The sequence below is a fragment of the Camellia sinensis genome, chromosome 7 (assembly GCF_055761805.1).
Source record: "Camellia sinensis isolate YWXY chromosome 7, ASM5576180v1, whole genome shotgun sequence".
In the NCBI taxonomy this organism is placed as follows: Eukaryota; Viridiplantae; Streptophyta; class Magnoliopsida; order Ericales; family Theaceae; genus Camellia; species Camellia sinensis.
This window is the reverse complement of record NC_138967.1, coordinates 70,384,436-70,395,246: the sequence shown is the minus strand read 5'-3', so window position 1 is coordinate 70,395,246 and position 10,811 is coordinate 70,384,436. Positions and strand designations below refer to the sequence as shown.

Genomic DNA, 10,811 nt, shown 5'->3' with positions numbered 1-10,811 from the left:
TCCGTCAGGAGAGTTTGGCACAGTGACGACGTGTTCCTCTTTGTATGGAAAGGCTCACCGTAACACTCTGTGGAACCATGACTCATGACGCTTATATATCATCAGAGAGAGAGAGAGAGAGCGAGAAAACTGAAAGAGGATATGGAAGTAGCCTTTAAGACCCTCTTCTTGGGTTTTAACTCTAAGGTAAGAAGATGTTCTTCAACTTTCTTTTCTTTTCTTTTCTTTTCTTTTCTTTTCAATCCTTTTTTGCTTGAATACCCTTCTGAAAATCTCAACTTGCTTGTCAATTATGCTTTTACATTTTACATAATTTTGGGATACAAGTGTATGTGTGCCCTTAAATCTTTTGATGTGATGTAGTATGTGCCTCTATCTGTGATTGGTGTCAATAATATTCTTCCTATGTGGTAGAAGTAGAACTACCAGTGCCTTTTGAGGATTCTTGGTTTTTCCCTTTCACAATTTCTTGTATAGTTGGTGTACACATTTGAAGAGTCAGAAAATTTATTCAGATGGAACAACCAAATAAATGTATTATATATTGTGTATATATATATATATATATTATTGGTTGGCACACACGATACTTGTGTAATTTAAATAAATAAAAATAAAATAAAATATTTATCATATTATGTGTTAATCAAGTGATAAGAATCTTCTTCATTTGATAAACTCGAAGGTTCAAGTCTCTTCTTCCTCTCATCTATCTATTTTATTTATTTATTTTTTTAAATAAAACAAGTAGACACGTGACAGCATATGAAACCAAGGCTTCTGGACACTCTAAGGGCAGTTCACTTTTTATAGATAGTATAGATATATCATCAAAATCTAATTTCCCACATTAGGACACAGAAGCCCTCTTTTTCAGATTATTCAAAATCCTAATTCAAGGTTCTTGTCCAATTAACCCCTCTGGTTTTTTTCCGTCCATTTTACTTCCTCAGGTTTCTTTCTTCCCTAACAAACATTACCAAAATTGCACTAAAATCAGCACCATAACAAAAACAAACAATAAATAAAAACAAATACATGATTTAAAATATGAGTGAAGTTTTAGGGGCATTTTGAGACCTTTCACATTTGTTTTACCTTGGGCTAAAATGGAAGGATGAGGTGCTTAAAAGGGTCTGTGTCTCTTTCTTTAACCTTACGCTCTTCTCTCTTTATAAAACATCACCCAAAAAAATACATTAGTTTTGTAATGCAATACACTCTCCTGGCCATAAAATCTAGAGAGCACTCATTATCATCATTGTGCAAATGATGTGGCTTTTTCATACATGAATATACATCTGCTTTTGTATGAACATATGTTAATGTATGCTTTATCCAACACTCACATGGTGCTTCTGGGCGTTTTCAGCATTCTTATCATTTCCTTGGACTTGCTGATAGAAAGTTCTTTACTTGATGCAGTTGATTTTATATTTCTGTTACTGCCTTATGGTTGCTTCTTGTAATTAACCAGTGGGACCATGAAACAATTTTAGATTTATACTCGTAGGCTTTCTTTAATAACTAGTATTTGTTTACGAGGACTGACAAACTTTACTCATCATTTTCATGCAGATAATAAGGCCCAAGCAAAATGTAGATGTCCTCATTCCAAATCTTTCTTCAAAAAGAGAAAGCTTCCCCCTTCAGATGAGATACAATGCCATAAAATTTCGTGAAAGGTGCTACTAGTTTATGAACTATGACTACTGAGTATTCAGTTAATATTTACGTTCAAAATCTTGAAAATATGGATTTCACTTCAGATGAGATAAAACACTGCCCTAGTTCTTGTGAAATTTCATCATATTTTGAGTCTGACCACCTAATACTAAGCTAACTGGCTAAGGAAACAGAAAATTTCTTTGCAAAATTAATGTATAATATTTAATAGAGTTTGAGAAAATAACCATCCAAGTATGTTGGTATCTGTTTTTTTATTTATTTTTTCCCCCCCAAATAAGTCACATCCCACTCTACCAAAGTTTACTGTGTTAAAATTTGCTAGGGTTTTGACTGAACATGAGTGGGGATAATATGTTGGCTTTAAGGTGAATAGTGGAATGACTTGGTTGCCTAATTGATTTGGTTTGGCCTAAAACAAGTTCTTTGTGTCACTGGTGTTTGTGGATTTGAAGCCATCCAATGATATATTTGTTTTTGTTTATGAATTAAAAGTATATGAATGAGACACAACCATTTAGTTAATCTTAATCTATTCCTTTCCATTACCCTTCTATAACCGTAATATGGTCTCATCTTTAATACATCGGTAGCAAAGTTAGTACAAATAAACCGTCTCAATTCCATGGTAATCATAAATTTTAGCTCCTTTTAGATTTCCTTCTTATTAATGACAACTCTAGCATTTTCATCATATTGTATGATCAACTGTTGTCACGTTTTATTTCTTTACAAGTTACAGCTGTGACCACTTTTGACAGAGGCATATTTGGTATTACTTTACACGCCGCAACAATAACATTTTCAACACTAACATATTGGCTATTGGGGTAGCTCTCCTCTGATTTGAATACTCATCAGTGCCATTACTAGAAATAATATATAGTGCTGGACCTGTTGGTGTTTATCCAGCAGTTTGATTGTTTTTGAGCTTTTCTGTGCTTGGGCTAAATTGTTTATTTGCTTGGTTGATATTAAAAATGAAAATATTGTTATCTTTCAAAAAAAAAAAAAAATGCAGAGAACGTTTGCAAATGCAAACAAAAAGACCCAAACAAAGCAATATGACCACACACAAAAAAAAAAAAAAACCGTCATTTTTTTGAATTTTCCTGGAATTACCCCTGTAATATTTGCATCAGTCATTCAATTTTTCCCTATCAAATATGAGGTTATGGGTTTGAACCTGAGGGCAGCCACTTTGTGCAAATAATGCCAAAGTTTAGGTCTGTACCTATTCTGCCCCTCTTAGACCCCATCCAATGGGGACTAAACTGGGTGTACTTTTTACTTTTTTGACATTCATTTTTGCATGTGGAATTGATTGATCTTTTTGATGTATATAAACATTCAGTTTTGCATTTGGAGTTGATTGATCTTTTTGATGTATATATTGAACTCTCCAACCTCTTTACTTCCACAGCCTTTTCATATTGGTCCATTCAATGCCTTTTCATATTAATTTCAGAACTAGCTGTGTCTTGCAGGGCATGCACCAAAAATTTGCTTGCTGTTTGTGCTGTGTCATCTGGTGCAAAGACAAGTCATTCTCTCCCAATTCTTGTTCATTCCTGTTCTTAACTTTCTTATTGCTATTGCTGAATGCCTTTTTTTAATGGTTACCACTAAAATTAGGTGTAGAAGATAATGAAGTTTTGTCTTCTCAGTTGCAAGACTTCTCAGTTGCTGCAAGTGGTACTAGCAAGGCCAGTGAACTAAAGGTAAGGGAATTTTTGTTTGGGAAAGTAAAAATAGCTTGTTTTCTGAGAATATGCATAAAGAACATGACAAATTATAATTGAAATTCGAAGCAATAATGTTACGGGACAATGACATGTAATCAAGTTGTCTTTTGCTATGACTAAAGACAAATGAATAACATGTTAAGTGGTTTATATTATATTTTATAAATGGTTAGCCTTCTTTTAGTTGTGAGATGAGTTCTATACAAGTTCCATGGCAGATAAGTGTGGAGGTATCGGGCACTAAAACTCAATCAATTTTTGATGATGTGTTCTCCAAAATGGTCGCTGATGCTCAGCCAATTCCAGGCTTTCGAAGATTAAAAGGAGGTGAGATTTTAAAAAATTGATACATTTTCCTGAAACTAATGATGATGTCTTTAAAAGGTCATTATTAAGCCGATCAAATGGCTTCGAAAGTCACATTCCTAAGTCAGGTCTTCGGTCTTCTTTGCTTTAAATTCTCTTTCTTTTATTCTTTCCTTTCTTCTGTCAACTATTGGCTAACATATTTTCTGATTTCTTTTGTTGGAATTTGTTGTTGCCAATTAACAACTTGGTGCTAGCAGGAAAAACACCTGATGTAAGCTCTTAACTCCTAATGTTAAATTGCATTCCATTTGTTCAAGTATTGTAACATTTGTAACCAAGTCCAATAACAGTTAGTATAATTCAAGTTATCACTTTGACAAGGTAGATGTGATTTGCACCCCATAGCTAAAGAAACTTGGGGGGGTTTATGTAGATATTCTGAGGGTGCATATGTTGATATTCTGATTATGCTTGTTATGTAGCCAATCACTGCGATTGGCTGACCTTCAAGTAGAGCCATTATCTGAAGTTTATTTTCGTGCATTGGCAATTTGGCAAGAAGCTGAGAAAGTGACAAAGTTCCTTCTATTTTTATAATCCTCTCTCCCTCCTAGTTGACAAAAATTGTTAGATGCAAATTCCCGAAACATATTTCACTTCATATGCAAATTTCTATGGCTGCACCTTCCAACCTCCTACCACCCGAATCCCCAAAAAATGAATTTCGAGAGAGAGAGAGAGAGAGAATTTCAGCCATTCTTGTATGAAATTTATAGACATATATATAGCTCTTCTTGTTTGGTCATCTTTTTCTTTTCTTTTTATTTATTGCTTCTGGCAGATACCTACAGAGATCCTCTTACAAGTTCTTGGACCTTCCAAAGTTTACAAGCAAGTGATCACGAAAGTAATTAATTCTACCATAGCTGAATATGTAGAAAAGGTATGTATATTACTCTTTACCCCTATTATGTTTACAGTCGTGGAAAATGCTTGGCTTTTTGTTTATTTTATGTATTAGCATTTTTTATTTATTTAAAAAATAAAAAATAAAAAAAAAATTGGGGGTCTTTTTGCCATGCTCAATAGGAAATAATAGGTGACCTCCTTCAATTGGTTTTGTTTTCATGCGATTGATGGGTTTTCAACATCAGCAAAATATTTTTTAATTTAAAAAGACAGTTTGATTCTCAATTCAGCTGTTTTGAAATCTTAATAGATTAGAGCTTTCTAGTATTTGGATGTCTTTTAGTTTTGGAAATGTTGGATTTAACACCTCAAACCATAACAACAAAGTTATTCAATTCCATTACCAAGTTTGTCATGTGATACAAAAATTGTAGGTATACGATTTATGACCTTGTTGAACAGGAGTATCAAAAAAAAAATATATGGTTTAGAAACCAGTATTTATACTAATATAGTAATATGCAATTGGTAACATATTGGATTAATTGTGCATCTATTTTGCAAGTGCATATAATCGATGTTCTAATTGGACATCGTTCATTGTGCACTAGTACTTTGTTAATTACAAAGGAATTGGTAAGTTCCTTCTGCAATAAAAACCTTTCATATGAAAGGTAAAAACTTCCATGGACCGAATAGTTAGGATCTTACATTCATTTTAGTAAGTAGTAATGCAACATGATATTTTGATATGTTGTAACAAATTAGAAGTTAGCAATTTTATAGTAGATAACATCACTAATGATCAGCATGCTCTATGTAGTTCAGTTTGCTGGACATTTTTATGAAAGCGTAACCAAAGATTATAGAGAAAGGTAAAGTGAGCGTAGGACCATGAGTGTGGAGTCCCCGGATTGGATGGACTGGGAGGTTGTTTGGTAGTACTCCAAACACAATAAGCTGGCTGTTGGGACTATGAATACAGTTTTATGGCTTCTTCGATGAACAGGGAAACCTAATCTTATGGCTTCTGTGCTGAACTGGGAAGTTCCGTTCGAGGTGACCTCTTAATGATGAACCTTGTCCCTCTTATCAAATAAGGGAAGAAGAGGTGGATTGAACATTATCCCCCTTGTCAAACTAGAAAAGCATATCTAAAACTGGAAAAGAACTCAGTACTATAAATGAGAATCAACCCCAAAGAGGGCACTAACTTAAGGATAAGAGTGCCCTCCAGTAGATCATCACCGGTCAACCAATGTTCAAGACGTTTTGGCTTTTAGGTGTTCAGGCATTTAGGAAGGGTTATTTCTTGCTGGAATGACATCGTTGTTAGTGTATGGATTTTTTCCCGTACAAGATGGTGTTGTTTGTAGGAAACAATGATCAATAGAAAGAATCATCAACCAAAGAGATCCAGGAATTCCCCAAACAAAAGATGAGGAAAGAGTGCCTTCAAGCCAAACAGAGCTGTGCTTCCATCTCAGAAGAAGGACCAGAAGCCATTAGATTTGGGGTCCGGTGTGTTTCATGCTACTAGAGAACAAGGATTAGAACCATAGTCTAATCTTGAAAACTCCTACCCATCTTGGAGGGAGAACTAAGCAATCCTAGACTCATTGAAGAAATTGGAGGAGTGGATTGAACGGAGAGACCAGATGATAGATGGTCTTGACTCTTGAGGAAAAATTCAAAGGTTGCAGTAGCAACTCGAGAAGTAAAGGGCCCTCGAGACCAGCAGAACCAAAGAAAGATGATGGAAATTGGAGAGAAGCCAACTGAGGTCCTATAAGAGCTCAAAATCACCCAAGGAGAGTAGCAAGAGCTAGCCAAACAATGGACCATAAACGGAAGAGCATGCTGCCAAATCCCACAACAAATCAGGCAGCACTTGCCCGACCGACAAAAATCCGGCCAAGCCAAAGAAGTAATGCACTAAGAATGTGGACACTAACCTGGAAAGGTCAAGGGTAGAGAAAGACTATTTGAGGAGGTAGTTAGACCACAAAGAACAGGAATGGGAAGAACTTGATGTGAAGATTACTCAAGAAAGTGCCAGAAAGGCATTTGAGCAAATATATGCTTCCTCACTTTCTAGGAAAATAAATGATTCGTCCCCACCAAAATCCACAATGAATGATGGAAGGATCGATCCACCGAGTCACGTCAGCCACTACAGACAAGCAATAACACTATAGAGTGGGAATGATGCACTTATGTGCTAGATGTTTCCCTTTAGTTTGGGAGAAGTGACCCTAAGCTGGTTCCACACATTCATGTCATGACCATATACAACTGCGAATAACTATCCGCTGATGAGCTTCAATTTCTTCCACTCTCGCCACAAATTCTATTGAAAGTTAAGTCACAGCTGAAATTGAATGAACTAATATTCAATTTATTTAACTTCTTTCAGTGGTTTGGTGCACTCTTTTGGTAAGGGTAGCTCCATACCGTAATACCTCTAAAGAGATACAGGACACTGCTTTAAAAAAAGGTTCACTTTTTTTTTCATCACCTATAGTTGACATCCCAAGAAAGTTGATGCTCTTAATGAAGTCAGAATCAAATAGCTTAAGGGAATACGCCAAGAGATACTATGAAGTGTACAATTGAACACTGCAATGAGCAGTTGGTTGTAGACTCATAGCATCATTTAATCTCGACCTTTCATCCCAGAGTAAACTACCCTAATCCCTTACAAAGCGGGTGGTTGTTAGCATCCTCGATCTCATGTAGTGAATCGAGTAGCATGCAAGTAGAGCAACAACCTACGAAGTATCCTTCCTTCACCCTATAACGTGATTTGGTATCCTTCCTTTGAGAGAGCATCTAATATTTTGCTTGGACACCATATGAAATGCCTGGGATGGATCCCAAAGTCATTTTTCTGAAGTTGAACATGGATCCCAAGCATAAATATGTTATTTAGAAGAGAACGGGGTCGATACACACAAAAGCGGTCAATGAGGAGGTGAAACAGCTTGTAGAAGTGGTCACCATCCAGTAAGCTTATTACCCAGAGTGGTTGTCTAACGTTGTTGTCAAAAAGAAAAATGGGAAGTGGAGAATCTGTGTAGATTTCACTAGTCTCATCAAAGCATTTATTTACAGCAATGATATTCCAAGAAATGATTGACAAGACAATAGAAGTCTACAATGATAACGTGGTGGTCGAAAGCAAACAAGTGGCCAGCCACCTAGCTGATTATAAGAACACTTCTGACATTCTCAGAGCCTTCACATTAGATTGAATGCCTCAAAAAGTGCGCTTTTGGGGTTGGTTCAGTGAAGTTCTTAGGTTATTTGGTTACTCGCAAAGAGATAGAGGCAAACCCCAATCAGATAACAACAGTTCAAAGCATCCAAAGCCAAAAGACGGGCAAGGAAGTCCAAAATGGGGGCCACATTGAACAAGTTCATATTTATCCTATTCTCACTTTGTTTCCTCTAGGTGTTAAAAAGGAAAACTATAATTTTAAATGTTAGTAGAAACTCAAACTAGTGTCAAAATTAGCTATATAAGATTTGCATTCTGTTAATTAACAATTTCCCTTTTCTTGCAATAAATTCCCCCTTGAAAGTTAAGGGTTGCAACTTATTTTTTCTCTTACTTTTTCTTTCTTTTGGGTTGCTGACTTTCTGGGCACTAGGTTCATCATCCATTCTCTGTCATACCGTTCTTCTAGGATCAGAACATAGCAAGTTACATTGCATTTGCATTTGTAATGGTAGATTATCCAACACCATCATGACCCATCTCCATATTCCACTTTTTGGTTGCATAATGTGGAGCTTGAATGTTGACTCTGATTTTGTGTGTGTCGGCAAAATGTTGCAGGAAGGTTTGACTGTAAGTAAAGACTTGAGAGTTGAGCAGAGCTTTGAAGATCTTGAAGCCATGTTTGAACCTGGTGATCAGTTCAGCTTTGATGTTGTTGTTAAGCTTCAAGAATTGAACTGAATAATTACTCAACCTTGATTATCATATATTTGAATTATGTTCAATTTGAGAAATGGTCACTTTGTATTGGATTAGGACATTTTTGGTAATGGCACAATGGTTCAAACAATTGATGCAATAGGGAGGAATTCACATATTTTTGCCCTTGATAAGTAAAAAAATAAATTAAAAATGAGCATGATAACAAAAAAGTACCATACAAAAATTTGGCAATTATATCTAGTATTCAAGTGAGAAGATATTGAATATGGTGCTTGGGTTGCATTGGGGAATAACGTGATATGGGACTTTAAGAACATCTAATGTTGGGAGCTTTTTGTTACACAACAAATTAAACTATTTACATTTACTTAAAAATTTAAATTTTTTTAATTTATCTCCTTACAACTTCCATAATCCTAAACATCTCCATCCCTAACCTCACCTTTATGCCCACCATCTTTATTTTATTTTTATTTTTTGGGGGGTGGGGTGATAAGTCATTCTCTCTTCCATATCTTACACCACCACAAACGAGGATGACAACAGATTGAGGAAGGAGCTGGGAGGTGGTTGGGGTTGTGGTAGTGTGGAAGATGACCTTTTGTTGAAACTTTTTATGAGTTCGAGTTTTGTTCGACCAATTAAAATTAAAAACTTGATTTGTTTGGCCATATCTAGTTGAACAATCGGCTTTAGGTAGTTGAACATGTCAAATTGATGAAATTAATCATGTTCAATCTTAGTTGTTTGAACAACCTTAAGATGTCAAGTTACGAAATGCCGAACAATCTTTGTTTGTTCGATGAACCAGAGTCGAACTGATTTTCAACTAAATGTTTTTCATATGGCACTGAACTACATCAGAATCATATAAAACCACACCTAAACAACTTTTAAACAGAATAATATAAAACCACACCTAAACAACTTTTAAACAACAAAATGTTACGTACCATCAATTATTATCTTATGTATATTTTAACAATTATTTTATTTTATTTATTTTTTTGTTTCTTTTACTTAAAGCACTACAACCATTCTCCATCACTAACACCACCTCTCTTCTCCGCCATTTCTTCTTGTCGTCTGTTATTCCCTCTATGTGTGACCACCTTCCACTGTAAACTATACACTCCCACAAGACCCTTGGCGCGAACCACCTACTTTTGAGGTTTGACTATGGAAGTCTAGGATAGAAGGGAATGAGATGGGAGTGGTGGTGGTAGTAGCGATGAGTGGAAGAAAAATTAGGTTTTTGAAATTGAAAATGATAGTATTATTAGAATAAAGAGATGTATATTGATAAATTTTGTTTATTTGATGTGTGTACTGAGAAGGTGTTTATTAAGGCTATGTTTGATTCATGGATTTGGTAAGGGATTTGGAAAGGCAAAGGGAAAGGAAAAAGTTAGATGAAATGTGAATGAAATATAACTACAATATTCCACTACATTTCACATACATTTGCCCTTTTCCTTTCCCTTTTCAAATTCTTTCTCAAATTTTATGAACCAAACACAACCTAAGTGTGGGAATTAAGGAGAATTGATGTGTGGAAATAGAATTGCTTGTGTAATAAGAGAAAAGACAACGTTTGAAAGTCCTAAAAAGTATCACATAATTTGAATCACAGTGACATGTTGTATTACATGTCAACTTTGGATTTTTTACAAACTTAACCATAAACTCAACTTTCATGTCACATCTAGGGCTCGCCTTGAGAAGGACCAACAAATGCAATCATCTCGGGTTCCCAAATTTAGGGCCCCCCAACTAGGAAAGTGTCGTGTTGTGTTATTTTATGTTCATGCTTGAATTATCTCAACCGTAACTCAATCTATTTATATGCTATCATATTGTTTTATTTTCGGTTCGTGTATAGCAAGGCTAGGCAAGCATCCATTCCACCTGCCAAAACTGAATGGTGTAGGATCTTCCAGAGGGTATCTGAATGCGCCCGATAGTTCAAACCTCGTTAGTTTTACGAGTGTACAATGTGAAACGAGCAAGAGTCCAAACCTGGCAAATCTATAGAAAATATACTAATCACAAGAAATGCCAAACAATAACTACATCACCAGACTCGAAGTTGCCACCTAATCTTTTGGGAATACTAGAAAACCTATGACTTGTGCCAAAGGCCACTGGCCGTCACAACCAAAGTGTCTCAGCTCAGGAACTTAGATATAAGGGGGGAAGGTCATGAATTGAGCATC

The 10,811-nt window shown here is 35.6% G+C and overlaps 1 protein-coding gene across 4 annotated transcripts; it reads left to right on the top strand.

The window, feature by feature from the left end:
- The first annotated feature begins 45 nt into the window (after window positions 1-45).
- On the top strand, window positions 46-8,731 carry LOC114277244 (bacterial trigger factor). Of its 4 annotated transcripts, none has more exons than XM_028219111.2 (8): window positions 46-186; window positions 1,579-1,685; window positions 3,174-3,217; window positions 3,322-3,407; window positions 3,650-3,758; window positions 3,998-4,011; window positions 4,582-4,683; window positions 8,491-8,731. In XM_028219111.2, the coding sequence occupies exons 1-8, from the start codon at window positions 85-87 to the stop codon at window positions 8,611-8,613; spliced, it is 687 nt and encodes a 228-aa protein (XP_028074912.2). In that variant the 5' UTR covers window positions 46-84; the 3' UTR covers window positions 8,614-8,731. The 4 variants fall into 4 exon arrangements, with proteins under 4 accessions (XP_028074912.2, XP_028074911.2, XP_082734299.1 ...); XM_028219110.2 differs by having other exon boundaries at window positions 3,174-3,229; XM_082878173.1 differs by lacking the exons at window positions 3,650-3,758; window positions 3,998-4,011.
- The last annotated feature ends 2,080 nt before the right edge of the window (window positions 8,732-10,811 follow it).

Excerpts from the sequence above, each read along its gene's own strand:
- LOC114277244 (XM_028219110.2), top strand. The coding sequence starts at position 85 with ATGACGCTTATATATCATCAGAGAGAGAGAGAGAGAGCGAGAAAACTG. Across the intron at positions 1,686-3,173 it reads GCCATAAAATTTCGTGAAAG|GGCATGCACCAAAAATTTGC; the intron begins GTGCTACTAGTT and ends TGTGTCTTGCAG. Across the intron at positions 4,684-8,490 it reads TAGCTGAATATGTAGAAAAG|GAAGGTTTGACTGTAAGTAA; the intron begins GTATGTATATTA and ends AAAATGTTGCAG.